This window comes from Hypomesus transpacificus, chromosome 12 (genome assembly GCF_021917145.1).
Source record: "Hypomesus transpacificus isolate Combined female chromosome 12, fHypTra1, whole genome shotgun sequence".
In the NCBI taxonomy this organism is placed as follows: domain Eukaryota; kingdom Metazoa; phylum Chordata; class Actinopteri; order Osmeriformes; family Osmeridae; genus Hypomesus; species Hypomesus transpacificus.
Window position 1 is genome coordinate 10,837,218 of NC_061071.1, and position 15,810 is coordinate 10,853,027.

At 49.2% G+C, this 15,810-nt stretch overlaps 1 protein-coding gene across 1 annotated transcript in view; it reads right to left on the reverse strand.

The window, feature by feature from the left end:
• LOC124474947 (probable ubiquitin carboxyl-terminal hydrolase FAF-X) overlaps window positions 1–10,723 on the reverse strand; it is a 27,667-nt gene extending 16,944 nt beyond the window's left edge. The window contains exons 1-17 of the mRNA XM_047031415.1: window positions 10,277–10,723; window positions 6,877–7,134; window positions 6,629–6,774; window positions 6,308–6,387; window positions 6,054–6,166; window positions 5,646–5,864; window positions 5,300–5,415; window positions 4,960–5,211; window positions 4,609–4,747; window positions 4,267–4,419; window positions 3,942–4,046; window positions 3,459–3,665; window positions 3,215–3,351; window positions 2,395–2,528; window positions 630–717; window positions 321–434; window positions 11–239 (exon numbers count right to left, since the gene is read on the reverse strand). Coding sequence (XP_046887371.1) covers window positions 11–239; window positions 321–434; window positions 630–717; window positions 2,395–2,528; window positions 3,215–3,351; window positions 3,459–3,665; window positions 3,942–4,046; window positions 4,267–4,419; window positions 4,609–4,747; window positions 4,960–5,211; window positions 5,300–5,415; window positions 5,646–5,864; window positions 6,054–6,166; window positions 6,308–6,387; window positions 6,629–6,774; window positions 6,877–6,972 — 2,328 coding nt within the window. The 5' untranslated portion in view covers window positions 6,973–7,134; window positions 10,277–10,723. The remainder of the gene's footprint in view (window positions 1–10; window positions 240–320; window positions 435–629; window positions 718–2,394; window positions 2,529–3,214; window positions 3,352–3,458; window positions 3,666–3,941; window positions 4,047–4,266; window positions 4,420–4,608; window positions 4,748–4,959; window positions 5,212–5,299; window positions 5,416–5,645; window positions 5,865–6,053; window positions 6,167–6,307; window positions 6,388–6,628; window positions 6,775–6,876; window positions 7,135–10,276) is intronic.
• Window positions 10,724–15,810: the final 5,087 nt, after the last annotated feature.

Sequence of the window (15,810 nt, forward strand, 5' to 3'; positions counted from 1 at the left end):
TGAGACTGACCTTCCACAGGTAGTCCAGTCCGATGAGCTCCAGATCGTCCATCATGTAGGCCCTACGCTTGGCCACCAGCTTGCCCTCGCGGCAGTTGACGGCCTTGAAGAACCTCTCGAAGCACTTCATCCCGTTCTCTGTCAGCAGAGACGGGTCCAGCTGCAGAACGTTGTTCTCAAAGAAGTCCTTGTTGATGTCTGGGTCCAGGTCAGGCTCGTCGCCCATCAGCTTGGAGTACCTGGGGAGAGAGGTCAGGGGTCAGGGAGGGAGCACACACCTCACAGGCAGGCTGTTACTATGAGGGGGTGTGTGTGTGTACCATTTGAAACAGGCCTCGCGGTCACACAGGAAGACAGCACTCTCAGCCAGACACTTCCAGATCTGCTTGGCCTGGGGAGCACAGAGCCACAACTGGCCGTCCTTCAGCAGGAACCTGGAGAGAGAGAGAGAGAGAGAGGGGGGGAGAGAGAGGGAGAGAGAGAGAGAGGCAGACATGGACAAAGGTCAATACTAACACACCACTGACTAACCATCGTGGTCACAAGACAAAACACAGGCAACTGCTCACACAGTCCATAACACTCTCACCCCTCCTCCTCCTCACCCCCCCCCCCCCCCCCCTCCTCACCTCAGGAAGTTTAGTCTTTCCTGAACTTCCTGTACGTGGCTGTATCGGCTCCCCACCCTCACATTCTGGGGGTCGAAGTCCGCGTGCTCTGCTGGGAGAACCAAGGGAGAACTTGGGAGTTAGACACTGGTCACCTGACCTCCCTGCCCCCCTTATGCTACAACACCTGCTGTTCCTGCACCCTGCTCCCCCCCCCGCTACAACACCTGCTGTTCCTGCACCCTGCTCCCTCCCCCCCGCTACAGGACCTGCTGTTCCTGCACCCTGCTCCCTCCCCCCCGCTACAGGACCTGCTGCTCCACCTGCTCCCCCCCCCCGCTACAACACCTGCTGTTCCTGCACCCTGCTCCCTCCCCCCCGCTACAGGACCTGCTGTTCCTGCACCCTGCTCCCTCCCCCCCCACTACAGGACCTGCTGCTCCACCTGCTCCCTCCCCCCCCCCGCTACAACACCAGCTGTTCCTGCACCCTGCTCCCTCCCCCCCGCTACAGCACCTGCTGTTCCTGCACCCTGCTCCCCCCCCCGCTACAGGACCTGCTGTTCCTGCACCCTGCTCCCCCCCCCCCCGCTACAGGACCTGCTGTTCCTGCACCCTGCTCCCTCCCCCCCCCCCCCCCCGCTACAGGACCTGCTGTTCCTGCACCCTGCTCCCTCCCCCCCCCCCGCTACAGGACCTGCTGTTCCTGCACCCTGCTCCCTCCCCCCCCCCGCTACAGCACCTGCTGTTCCTGCACCCTGCTCCCTCCCCCCCGCTACAGGACCTGCTGTTCCTGCATCCTGCTCCCTCCCCCCCCCCCCCGCTACAGGACCTGCTGTTCCTGCACCCTGCTCCCTCCCCCCCTGCGCTACAGCACCTGCTGTTCCTGCACCCTGCTCCCCCCGCTACAGGACCTGCTGTTCCTGCACCCTGCTCCCTCCCCCCCCCCCGCTACAGGACCTGCTGTTCCTGCACCCTGCTCCCCCCCCCCGCGCTACAGCACCTGCTGTTCCTGCACCCTGCTCCCCCCCCCCCGCTACAGGACCTGCTGTTCCTGCACCCTGCTCCCCCCCCCCCCCCCGCTACAACACCTGCTGTTCCTGCACCCTGCTCCCTCCCCACCGCTACAGGACCTGCTGTTCCTGCACCCTGCTCCCCCCCCCCCGCTACAGGACCTGCTGTTCCTGCACCCTGCTCCCTCCCCCCCCCCGCTACAGGACCTGCTGTTCCTGCACCCTGCTCCCCCCCCCCCCCGCTACAGGACCTGCTGTTCCTGCACCCTGCTCCCTCCCCCCCCCGCTACAGGACCTGCTGTTCCTGCACCCTGCTCCCTCCCCCCCGCTACAGGACCTGCTGTTCCTGCACCCTGGCCCCTCCCCCCCCGCTACAGGACCTGCTGTTCCTGAACCCTGCTCCCTCCCCCCCCCCACTACAGGACCTGCTGTTCCTGCACCCTGCTCCCTCCCCCCCCCGCTACAGGACCTGCTGTTCCTGCACCCTGCTCCCTCCCCCCCGCTACAGGACCTGCTGTTCCTGCACCCTGGCCCCTCCCCCCCCCGCTACAGGACCTGCTGTTCCTGAACCCTGCTCCCTCCCCCCCCCCCCACTACAGGACCTGCTGTTCCTGCACCCTGCTCCCTCCCCCCCCCCGCTACAGGACCTGCTGTTCCTGCACCCTGCTCCCTCCCCCCCCTGCTACAGGACCTGCTGTTCCTGCACCCTGGCCCCCCCTCCACCCTGCTCCTTGCCTCGTGAGGCCGCGACGCTGGAGCAGACGGGGAACCAACCTTTGGAGAACTGGCGCATGGTCTCCATGTAGGCTGACAGGTTCTCAGCCACCAGGGTGACCAGCGCGTGGTTGTGCTGCAGCTGGTTGATCAGGTCATGGCGGTAGAACACGTGAGGACTCCTCTGGGTCTGACTGCAGGACAGGAGGAGAAGAGGAAAGGAGGCACGAGGGGGGAGGACAGGAGGAGAGACAGAGGAATCCAGTGAATACTGACATCTTAACTGATTTGAAAGCAACCAGTGTTGATGTTATCTACTTAGATGAGTGCCTATACATGTGAAGCACCATGACAGGCATAACTAAAAAAGCTCTAAAGTGTAGACTGATGAATAGATAAGAAAGATAGAAGGATATAGAGACAGAGAAATACTGCATTCATCCACTAGGGGGATTTGAGCATACTAGCAGTGTATCAAAAACAGTTACACACAAACTAACTATGTAAACTAACTAACTATGTATCCAGTTGCACACGTCAGGATGATGAAATATCCCATCATCTGTGTCATGGACCAGGAGGGCCTCCTCAGGTGTCATGGACCAGGAGGGCCTCCTCCCTGTGGCCTCAGCTGTGTCATGGACCAGGAGGGCCTCCTCCCTGTGGCCTCAGCTGTGTCATGGACCAGGAGGGCCTCCTCAGGTGTCATGGACCAGGAGGGCCTCCTCCCTGTGGCCTCAGCTGTGTCATGGACCAGGAGGGCCTCCTCAGGTGTCATGGACCAGGAGGGCCTCCTCCCTGTGGCCTCAGCTGTGTCATGGACCAGGAGGGCCTCCTCAGGTGTCATGGACCAGGAGGGCCCTCCTCCCTGTGGCCTCACCTGAGGTTCTGCGGTGCCTCTCCAAACAGGCTGCAGATCTCTCTGATCTGCTTCAGGGCCGGGATCACCCACTTCTCATTGGTCCGGAGCTCCTCGATGAAGCGGTCGATCCACTGGATCTTCTGGGTGTCTCTGTCCTGCAGGCGTGGAGACGGAGGGTGAGACAGGATGGAGGTGAGACAGGATGGAGGTAAGACAGGATGGAGGTGAGACAGGATCAGGTTCTCTCTCAAGGAGAAGGTACCTGCGAGCAGCTGTAGTCCAGGATCTTGATGTGAGCGCTGAGGGCCTGGTCCATGATATCCACAGGCACGTCATCACTGTGCGCCAGGTTCCACAGCAGGTTGAGCACCTTGTGGGCCATCACGCCGTCCTTATCGTCCTCCGCCAGCCGCCTGATCAGCTCCAGCAGCTTCTCACGCTGCTTCTTACTGGCACTGGTCCAGCTGGCCTGCACACACACACAAAGGCACACACACACACACACACTCACTGAGGTTAACTAGGATGGTGTGGTGATGCAGGGTGAGGGACTAGGATGGTGTGGTGATGCAGGGTGAGGGACTAGGATGGTGTGGTGATGCAGGGTGAGGGACTAGGATGGTGTGGTGATGCAGGGTGAGGGACTAGGATGGTGTGGTGATGCAGGGTGAGGGACTAGGATGGTGTGGTGATGCAGGGTGAGGGACTAGGATGGTGTGGTGATGCAGAGGGATCTCTAGCTCACCTTGAAGCAGTCGAACAGATGGTCCAGCTGCTCAGGGGAGAAGTCCCAGGCCAGCTTGGCCAGGAGGTCGTGGACGTTCTTCACTATGGCCTCGTGTTTCCCAGCCTGACAAACACGGGCAGGGAAATCAGGACTGCACGCTTTTATACTGATGCTGGTTGCACCAGAAAATGGGCATTTGTATCCTTCTTAATCCGCCTTAGAAAACACTCAAGCATACTTTTGGATCAAATACAGACAGAAAATCATTTGTGGAGGGAGAACTTTTGACGGCGGGGTGAGGAGGGGAGGGTGGGAAGGTGTCCCTGGGCAGGTGTGTCCTCACCTGAGCCGCCCAGATGCTGTCCAGGTCCTGCATGGTCAGAGCCTTCTCCTTGATGACAAAGCGAAGGATCTTCTCAAGCTTCTCCACGTACTGGGGCTGGTGCAGGCTGTCCCTCAACACGATGGACAGGATGTGGTTCTGCTGGATCCACTCCTGAGCGGGGGAGAGAGAGAAAGGGAGAGACAGATACAGACATGAACACAACTCTCCATCAGTGGCTGCTTCATACAGCATTCATACAGCATTCAAACCTGTCCACTAATATCAGGATTTAACACTTCAGACTTCCCAGAATGCACTGTTTCCCGTCCTATAACAGAACACGTGTGTATGTGTCCTCACCGCCATGCGTTCAGCCGTCAGCCACTCCTCCTCCTCAGGGTTGCCATGGCGGTGTGTGTAGTAGGACACACTGGAGATGACCTTGTTCACCTCATTCAGAGCGTTCATCTTGCCGTTGAAAGAGGAGATCTGCAGTAACCTGTATGACCAACCAATCAAGGATGTCAAGCACGAGCCAATCAAAACGCAGTGACTGACGCACAACCATCACCTGACCCAGGGGTGTAGGAGCAACTTTTGAAAAACTGAACAATCTGATTTAACAGCATTTTTATCCTCAGCTTTAAAAAAGCTGTCCTTCCCATGTTTCAAAACAAACCTGAGCTAAAGATAAATAATAAGGATGAAAACCTGAGGATCATCTTCAGGCGGAAGATCTCCAGGTTCTTCACGGTCTCCTCCTGGCCGGGGACCCTGGATGCTAGGTTCTTCAGGGACTTGATGATCATGGACAGAGCGTCATTCTTGGCCTCGTTCTTGGCCTCCTTCTTCAGTTCCTCGTCCGTGAGGTTCTCCAAGAACTGAGGGACCATCTCGATCACCGGGAGGAAGAACTTCTTTACCGTGTGCAGCGTGAGGAACTCGTAACACTGCCCGAACGGTCTGTACCACACACACACACACACACACGTCAGGAAGGAGCATTTAGCCGGCAGCGAGAGCAGCCAGTGTGGTGTGTTTGAGAGCGTACTTGATGAGGGCAGCGATTATCTGGACGTTGAGGGCCTGTCCACTCATGAAGCGATCCTGGAGGGTCTGAAACCCATTCAGAGTTCCAAACTTGTTGATGAGATCCACCAGCCATCCCTGCGGGAGAGAGATGGGACACACAGCCAGAGGATGAGTTCTACTACAGAAATACATTTTTAAGGTTTTCACAAATTAATCGAATGAAGAATTATGATTATTATTCAGTGAACAGAGAAAGTTCTGTCTGTCTATGTGATGCATTTACTTGAACGTAAATGCAAAATAAATGTCCATCCTAAAGGGACAATAAAATCGACCCTTGTACTGACCCCTGCCCCTGCCCCTACCTTGGGCGAACGGGGATCGGGGGGGCGCGCGTACAGCTCGTCGTCGGCCGGCGTGGCGCCGGCAGGGACGGTCTCAGAGGGCCGTGTGCCGTTGTAGATGTGGAACTTGCAGTGGGGGTTGACGGCCATGGCCAGCAGCTCCAGCAGAGGAAACCAGTCCTGAGAGAGCTTGCTCACACACAGCTCCACCAGGCGGTGGGTGTTGTTGATGATGCATCTCTGCAGGAAAGGAAGAAAAGAATCTATTTTAAAACATTTAAACCATTTTATTTTGAGATTTAGATGTGAAGTCAAAGGTTGTTTCTAGCTTAAAGGTTGAGTCCACTGTATAACCAAGCTGTAGCTGGTCTGGTGTCGGCTTGTCCTCAGCCTCTACAGCAGCAGTCTGAACTTTGACTCCAAACTTACGTGAATCTCAAACTTCCACCCGCTCACGGCCTCGTCTGTGAGGATCTTGGTGAAAGAGATGGTCAGACCGTCACGGAAAAACCTCTGGCAGGCCTCACACTTCCCATCCAGCCCTGAGGATACACGGCACGAGGTTTCACACACAAGAACGGTACTAAAGTGTCTGCCAAAACGCTCTCATCATCAGCCTACAACACTAGCATGGGTTCTGGGTCGGTATTCCAGCCCATCATGCACAACACACAGACACTCACCTTTTTTACTAAGGTCGATAGCAGCTTCAAGTAGGACCTCTAACTCCCCCTTTGGTAGGACTGGTACAACCCAGCGAGGCCTGAGCAGGGAGAGCAGGTCAGACCAGGGGGCACAGTCATGTGCCTATACATGGCAGTGTGTGTGTATGCAAGTAAGTAAGTAAGTAAGACTTTATTTATATAGCACTTTTCATACAAGAATTGCAGCTCAAAGTGCTTTTACATGCTCTGGGCTCGCCTGCCCGCCTGACCGGGTAAATGAAAAAACGATAAGAGTGTGTGTGTGTGTGTGTGTGTGTGTGTGTGTGTGTGTGTGTGTACCTGTTGATCATGTCGTCCAGCTTGGCCAGATCTGTGTGGGGGAAAGCAGGCTCGTCCTCCTCCAGGGCGGGGGCAGCATCGCCCTGGCCCTGCTCCTCCGCTGGGCTGACCGGGGAAGGCTCTGTGGACGAGCTGGGGGATGCCGTCTGGAGAGCGCACACACGTCACGTAAACACACACATCAAGTACACTCACACACGCCCACGTACACAACACCCCCACACACACACACAGAGAGTCCCCCTCACCTGGTTCTGTGGGGGAGGGGGCGGGCTCTGAGCGTCAGGCGCCTGGCCCTGGCTGTCATTGCCGCCGACAGGAGAGCCTCGGGTGGTGGCCGTCATGCTCGCCACGGGGCAGATCTTGGCAATCTTGTCCGCTTTAGGAGGCCCTGGCCTGGGGAGGAATCACTGCCTGCTCCTGGGCAGGGACGGAGAACCTGCGGCCGGCTGCGAGGGAAAGCTCCACCTGAGGGCCAGCGCGGGCTGCAGAGAACATTGCAGAACCTGACACAGACAGGAAGGAACACATGAGAGGTTTCATGTTTGGCATTCCTCCACAGGTGTGAGACGTGTGTGTGTGTGTGTGTGTCGTGTGTGTGTGTGAGGTGAGGGCTGCTTCCTGGTCCTTCTCCTAATAATGGCACAACAGGTGCCCTCAGTCCCTAAGCCAGGTGCCCTCAGTCCCTAAGCAGGTGTGTTTCAAACCTGCTTCCTGATACCATCTCTGACATCATTTATGGAGGCTGAAAGCCTGGTCTTGCTGGGTTATCAATGAGGTAGGCAATTCCGCTGTTAAACCACTATCGAGATAAACAGGGTGAGAATCTGTCAACTACACAGACACAAACATGGAGTCCTGCCCAGACACACGCCCACCTCCAGCCTAGTGTTACCTCTCCTATTTCGACTTCAGCTTTGAGGTAGACTGGCCCGGACTTTCACCATACACCACACCATGCTATTAATAGGTGTCTGTCAAACTGGTCCAGATAGCTGTGCAACAAATTGGTTCATTCAGCCATTGCACCAAACACTCACTGACCGTGCTTGCAGGAGAATTAAAAAGTTAATGGGAGGGACTCAATCTGTCAATGTGAATTTTAAAAAAAATTGGCCAACGTATGAACTTTGGCCTCCTCCTTTAGTTATCCATTTGTGCAAGTTAGCAAGAGAACTCATTACTAAACAATTGGCTAAACTCAGTTTAATTGGCTAAACTCACTCTCACTTTACTAAACTCAAATGGCTACACAGGACAAGTCTTGAAATCCTGTCAGTCATGACGGTTCTCTGGTCTGAGACTAGCGTGAGCACCGCTTCCTGTCTGCTGCTAAAACTCCAGCTCAGTAACTCTCTCTGGAGCACAACCCATGCAGTGGACCGTACAATGTTTTTGATGCAAATAACAGTATGCTGATGATGACAACTGTTTCACCTCTAACCTAACTGTTACAACTGTGGGGGCTTCTGAAAGGAAAAGGTATCAAAGATATAGCTTATTCTAAGATAGGCAGAGAGTTAGAGATGACCCATGTACCCCTCTGAGTGCAGATCCTGAGAGGAACCCAAGACCTGGAGAGCTCACCTACAAAATGACTCAGATTGATATTTAACTACATGTGGGCAGTTTGCAAGTTTGACAGGTAGAAGTCTACCCTCAAGAGAAGCTGGAGCAGTCATAAGTGTTGTAAACTAGTCATACGTGTTGTAAACTAGTCATACGTGATGTAAACTAGTCCGAAAGAAAGTGTCCCATGCAGATCCTAGGAAGAGCCCATAAGATTCTATATTTTGATTTGAAACATGAGTTTGGACAGGTTTATTTCGCTTTAGGCTAGCCAATGTCCTATTGCTCCGTTTGCCCTTGCCAATAATGAATGGGCTTTAGTGGGCCATTCTCTGTACAAGAAGATACAGTAAAGTGTAAATGATGATACTTCGCCTATAGTGTTGACACTGCCAGCAGTGAGGCTTGTAAAGTCAGCTGATAAGACCTGCGGTTAGGAACTGGTAACACGGGTTTCTGTGACGCCGGGTTCAAAACACTCATACATTTCAGAACAAAAAAACATATGATTGTTGGTTTAACTCTTTATCACTGCCTTTGAGACAAATTGGTGAGTCACAAAGATAGACAACGGAACTGACGGAACGGAAACATTAGTGCTAAACCATGGCCTTGCTAGTACTGGCCTGCAAAGAAAATTTTTAGGCCTGCAAAATCGTCAACATTTTACCTATATATTTCAGACAGCATTAAAGTGTCATGCTTTCTGCACAGTTAATGGCATTTAGTCCAACAGTTGGCTGCAAGTTACAAATGAGCCATTCTCAAAGGTAAACACTGTGCAGACTATTGCCTGGTTATGGCTGAGGCGTGTGAATAACTCATGTCGGTACTAGCAATTCCAATCACGAACACATTCCCTTATCGCTACATCTGTCTAAAAATATAAGCCATAGCCAACCAGTATCTTGAGAATTTTGCAATGGTCTAAACATAACAATTGATAGTAGGCTAGTAATACACTGCAATAGCTGCCATATTCTGTAATTATTCTATGAAAAATGTAATCTAGCTATTAAGTACGCGACGTTAAGACAAATGTACAACACTACAGATATGTTAAACGTGGCGATCTAGCTAGCACAACCGTGGATGGGGTATTAACAGCAAGCCATTTTAATTTCATGTAACATCCAGCTAGAAATAAAATGTATTGGAAGAAAAACTGCACCACTAGCTAACGCTAGCTAACGCATTAGAAATGTAGCTAGCTAGTTAGCCAACTTTATAAACCATTGTCAACTGTCAGGTCGCTCCCACAAGCACGTTAACTGAATTTCAAGAAAACATCCTAGAACTGGTCAGACTTATTTGAGCGTTTTGTAGCTAGAAAACCAAAAGGCCTAGCTGCGCCAAGACAGGAACGAACTGTTATAGCGAGAGCTAGCACGGCCCAGCTGCACATCATAAACAATCGAACCAGCAGCAGTAGCATCGGGCCTGCTGCTAAAGCACTCCCTCTCGCCTGACATAACAATCAACAGTCAACCGCGTTTCACTGAGAATCGTACACGTAGCTAGCTATGGCGTTAATAACTGTGCTTAGTTTACATGATGAAGCTGGCCAAGCAAGGCATGGTTGAACTGACCTTGAACAAATTTACACCCAAGCTCACTTGATTACTATATCCCATTCCCCAAAGCAAACATGAACAGGTTAGTATGGGAAGACGTCAGCCATTTTACCACACTAATAAAAATACAGACAGTTGGCTAGTTAGCTGAACAACCGGCATGCCAGCATTTGTTTTTTTGATAAATGTTACGAAACTTGCATTAATGTCGTCTAATAAAGACTAGCTAGCGAGGTACGAGCTCCAACTCATGACATTGACTTTGAATCATGTTTCTTCTGTTGATACCAGGTGTAGCTAGCAGTGAGCTAGCTAACCACTTTGCTAGGCTAACAGTGTCGCTAGAAGCCTGGATAGCTAACAAAGACAATTTTACGTTGGTCTAGCTAGCCTGCTGCTAACTAGCCAGCTAGCCGGCATGCTACAAGGGCTATCTAGCTGTCAATAACATCACACTATCAGCCGGTTAGCAAACTGTGCTAGGCAGCTAGCAAATGTTTCTTACCAGAATTTTGATGTGACGTCTTCTGTTCACGTATTCCGTCTATGAATCTTTCTATTTCATGTTTTGTTTATCGGCGTTTATCATGTAAGATTTCAAGGTATGCACCGGGTTTGCGAGCTAGTATGCTATCTCGCTTCCTTGAATTTTTTTGTCTGCACTTGGGGTGTTTTTCCTGCGTCACCATCGACCCCCCTACTGGTTTAGCTCCACTTCTGACAGTTTCCTACAAGTCAGTTGGTTGTGCAAGTTAATATGCCGACAGAATCACCAAACGTTCGCTTTCTTTGCTTTACAAACGAAAATAAGGTTAACGTCTTCCTATCAACATAATATAGTGCTAAATGGGTTAAACAATGCTTACGCTCAAAGCACAAATTTATTTCAAAGGTGGTAGCAAACGGACTACGCTCAAAACAAAAGGCAGTCAGTCGGCTAGTACTGTCAGGTACAGGTTCTCTTGTCCTGTGGTTGCTATAGCTACGTAGTGAACTCGCAGTAGTAGCGTTCTAAGTCGGGTAACGCCATCATCTCGATAAAGTGTTTAAGATTGCCGGTTGCACAAAACACCAGAAACTTCAAAAACAAGAAAAAAACTATTATAATTTTTTTTCTTCTCGACTTCCAAGACAGGGTAAAGATAATTGATTTGGCAATAACCACATAATCAGAGAGGTGTGTCTGTATCCATTCTGTGTCCGTTAGTTTTAACTGCCGCTGAAGAGGTTTGTGATTATCTTGAGATCTCTAACGCTAAGCTCTAGGAAACAGCATTCTAAAGCATATCAAATACTGCCAATAAAGGTTTAAATACTAGGCTACTTTATAAAGTGAACTGGGTGATTGGGATGGTCATTTTTTAGACTGCCACTTGCTTTTCAGGAGGGATAGAAACAACCGACAAATAGGCTATGTTGGCTTGATAATCAACGCAATCAACAATCAGGATCTTTTTATTTTAAAATGTTTACATTTTGAGAATTGATCAGATATTGTTATTATCGGCGCAAACAAATGGTTGGCCGTTTGTAGAGTAGTGAAGTTGGGTGTTAAGTGATAGGCTATAGCCTACAACTAACGTAGTACAATCTTAATAAGATGTTTTTTATTCAAATATATCGAATAATATGGTGTACATTATCATCCTGCAGCCGATTTCGCAAACGTCTCGCGGAAAGATTCGACCAGCTGCCAAAACTATCGCTGCAGAGCGCGAGCCAATCGCGGCACTGTATCCTGAGTGTCATGTCCAATTTGATAACATGGGCGCCGAAAGAAAAAAGGCGGCGCTTCCATATGGCAGCTAATCGCCGCGCTTCGCAGCCAGTGTGTTCCAGGCGCGAGGCGTGATGATAGCAGATCGGTTCTTACCCAGTAACCAGACCCAGGATCTAACGGTTCGACGGGCTTTTCTGTTATCGACGGGCTTTTCTGTTAAGACACCATGAATGTGCACTTTTTCACCAGCAACATTTTAAAAATCTGGTGAAAGAGAGTGAAGCCATTTTTTGCGTTACCTGAGAACAGGATTCAAAGCCACAAACTCTATACGTTTCTATTGATGATCCATCTGATCAATAAATAAGCCTTGAGAGAAGACCCAAGCCTGCTCCTTCCATCTCAGCACGGGCGTCGTTAGACCCTTTTTATTGAGGCACGTGCCCCAGAATAAATCTGCTGTGCCCCCGTAAAATCAAAAGTTTGAGTTTTAACAATTTACTTTATTATTCAGTGCATTAATTTAGATTGATAATCCCGGAAAACCCCAATCAACGCTTGTAAAAGTGTTTCACCGAAAACAAACCGTTGCATGAAGAATTCCATGTCAGAGCGCTCTTCTGAGCTTGCCAGAAGTCCTGGTGTCAGTCTCGGCACAAAAATCAGAAGAAAACATTACAAAACTAAAGATAGTTTCTAAATGATAGGCTTAACGATCATCTTATTTTTACTAAAACATATAAACAATATTACATGAAGCGGTCAAATGAATGCAAAAAAATGCATTAGCATTAAATATTGAGTCCCTGGCAAAGCTGATATCAAACTTGTGTCCCTGAACTCTTGTATAGTGGGTTAAGCAAGGGGAGTTTCTATATCCTAGTAGTGCATTGTGCACAGCAAGCTTGAAAGAAAAAGGGATATGAATTAAGGGCCAGTGCCCTTTCTGTCTAACAACACCTCTGCATCTCAGGAACCGTGAAGCCAACCGACCACTTAGCATCAAATGGTCTGGAACACCATTCGAGCACTGTACCCACCCTGTCTACCTTGGAGTAGGCTAACCCTGGACCGGACCCTATCCTTTAAGGAACACATCAAAATCAAAAGTCGGTTCCGGAAACAACATATTACGGAAACTGACCAACTCCAAATGGGGAGCCACAGCACACACATTACAATCTACTCCTCTGACCCTGTGTTGTTCCTCTGCTGAACATGCATGTCCTGTTTGGGAGAGGTTTACCCATGCCAAGAAACATGACCCAGCACTGAACAACATGTCTGAACATTGGCTGCTTGAAACCCACCAACACGATCAACCTCCTCGCTGGCAGTGCCCCTGCTGATATTAGACGGGAAGTTGCCAGCCAAGTCGAGAAAACCAAAGCTACTAGCGATGAACGCCATCCCCTCCATGGATGTCACCCTCTAAAGTCGAGACAACGTTTTCCCAGCCATGTCCAGGCTCTAACAAAGTCTCGGGCTGAAACCACAATCCAACTCTGGATGGAAAAACTTAAATTTGGCATTTTATGGTAAATGTGTGGCAGGGCTGTCTGATGTTTTAATCATTAATAATCTAATAATTTCTATAGCTCGCAGGATCAACTGTTTGCAGTTAAAGTTTGAAAATGGTAGTCCGCATATACAGTTATTTCAGAAATTAGAAATTTCAGAAGTTGTTTTGCCTTAATAGTTGCTTGCATTTCTTCATTTTAGACGCTAGATGGTAGTCTTGCTTAAGTGGTGAAAGCAAGCTTTGGATATATGCAGTCACACAGCAAGACAGGTGGTCCATATATATTTTTTTAGATTTTCTTTTAACCTTTCAACTTTATTTTCAAAACGTATTTCATCAAATCATTTTGTAACTTTTTTTGTTTTAGTTTTTTTAAGTAATAATACCAGATTTTTTTTATTTACTCTGTTACTTCCCATCTCTGCTCATGACATACATAACTCAACTGTAACTACAGTGGGGGCAAATAGTTTTTTGCAAAGACACCATTAATGTGAGTTATTTCCATCAGAAACATTTAAAATATGGTGTGAGATTGAGATAATTGTTCTAGATTTGTAAGACTTACCTAAAAACATGGACCAAAACCACAAAGATTATCAAATATTTATGATCCGAATTAAACATTTATGATATCTTGGGAGAAAATGTAGAATGTTGACAAAGTCAGGTTTGAAAAGCAAAAAAGATTTGGGTCTTAATTTGGTCATTTTATGAATAACTTGTGTGCGGCTGCCATAGCTTCTGTCTAAGATATAATCAACTGTTTGCAGTAAAAGTTTGAAAAGTGTAGGCCACTCCTACAGTTATTTTAGTAAATATTACAAATAGTCAACAAACGTTTTACATGAATGTAGTCGCTTGAACTTCTTGATCTCATACACTAGATGGCTGTCTTGTTTGACTGATAAAAACAGCTTCAGAGCTGCATGGTTCCCCTCAGTATATGAGGTCTGCAATGTGGAAGTGGGTGACAAATGAGAAAGTCCTGTTCAGGAAATCGTGTGATTCTAGTGCAGATAGAGATGTGAGATGTGCAATGAAATACACCTTTGTTATAAATACAACAACACTGACTTATGCATTTAACTCTTGTATGCAACTTGAATGCTAACAAGAGAATCTCTGGAATATCTTCTCATGACACAGGAGAAGAATGCTCAGAGTTCTGACTGCAGTGGGACTTCAGAAGGTCACAGTGTCTGTTGCTACTATGGAGACAAAAGAGTTTTCATGGTATTCAAACCTTCCCTCAGACGAGAGAAAATGGGATTGGGGGTCCCTTAGGTGGACGGATGGAGAGAAGAGAAGGAGAGAGATAAAAATACACATTGAAGAAGTTGATTGAACAGCGTCTGAACATTCAGATTGTTTGCCGGGGAATGCCGAGAGGAACTCACAAAGGGTTTTGACCCAGACGACCCCATCTTAAAGTCATTTCCTACACAGCAGAACAGCTGTGTGGGAGAAAGGCTCAGAAAGCGAAGACAGTGACAAGCTCGCAGTCTGAAACCTTTATTACAAAGGAGAGAAAGTGTTGTATCCCACGAAGGGGCTGATCCTAGCGACCTGGAGGCTTCCAGGAGTGGAGCTTGTTCTGCCTCTGTATCAGAGTATCCGAAGATTTATCAACGATTTTCACTGATATAAATCTTTGGATATTTTAGATTTCCTTCAGGCATATTTTGCTAGTTTTGCTAGTGAACATAACAATCTGGGTGAATACAGTCTTTACAAAGTAAGACTGGTGGTGGAGAAGGATTCAACAGTCACTTCTGCCTCCCCATGTGAAGCCAGATACTGTTGACTACTTGTTTAAACAGTATATATGTTGTTTAGTTGTTTAAACGGGGTAAGTAGGGCATCTCGTGGTCTGTAGAGAGGTGAAATCTGATCCACTCACTGACCAGAAGAGCTCAAATAAAGGGAGAGCGAGAGAGAGAAAGGGGGACATGATATAAACAAGGCAGAGGGTAGGGGGAGGGGGGTTAAGAGAGTGGTGAGTGTGGCATTCTTCTGGAACACACTAGCTCTATCTCAAACTGAAACCAAACACCACTAAATGTTATGAACCTCTTTTTACATCTGAGTCCTGATATACAAGTTATTAAAGATGCACACAAAAAAACTATACCCCAAAACGTTAAAGACAAATAAATAAACTAATACTGTACTCACAAGAACTGTGGAAGCTATAAGGCTGTGCAGCTGCCCAGGGCAGGGGGGGCAGCAGGCCTGGGTGGGGTTAATCTGATTAGGCCCGGAGCTGTGTTGCTCCTGAGTGTCTCTGAGGGGAACAGCTGGGGGTTGGAGGCTGGGGGTTGGAGGCCGGGGGCTGGAGGCTGGGGATTGGAGGCCGGGGGCTGACCTATAATCACCCTGCGGACAGAACAACCACAACGATGACCAGGAGACACAGCATGGTGTCGGTGTCAGATGATTAATACATTCCTTTTTGTGTGGGTAGTCTCTCTCTCCCCTGCCCTGCCTCAGTCCAGCCCTGCCTCAATCCTGCCCTGCCTCAGTCCTTCCCTGCCTCAGTCCAGCCCTGCCTCAGTCCTTCCCTGCCTCCAGCTGCAGTTATGCACGCTCCTCCTTTATTAAAGACTCTTAACTCCTCTGCTGGATTCACTGTCGCCGGGCAACAATGTCATAACAGGGCTGAAGTTAAACTTAGTTAAAGAACTTCAAATGTGTGGTCAGAATGAGTCAGACGTGAGATCATGACCTGTCTGTCCTGTCCAGTAGCCCAGTTTAGTGTCTCGCTCCAGGCAAGACATGAGCATCCATACAGCAT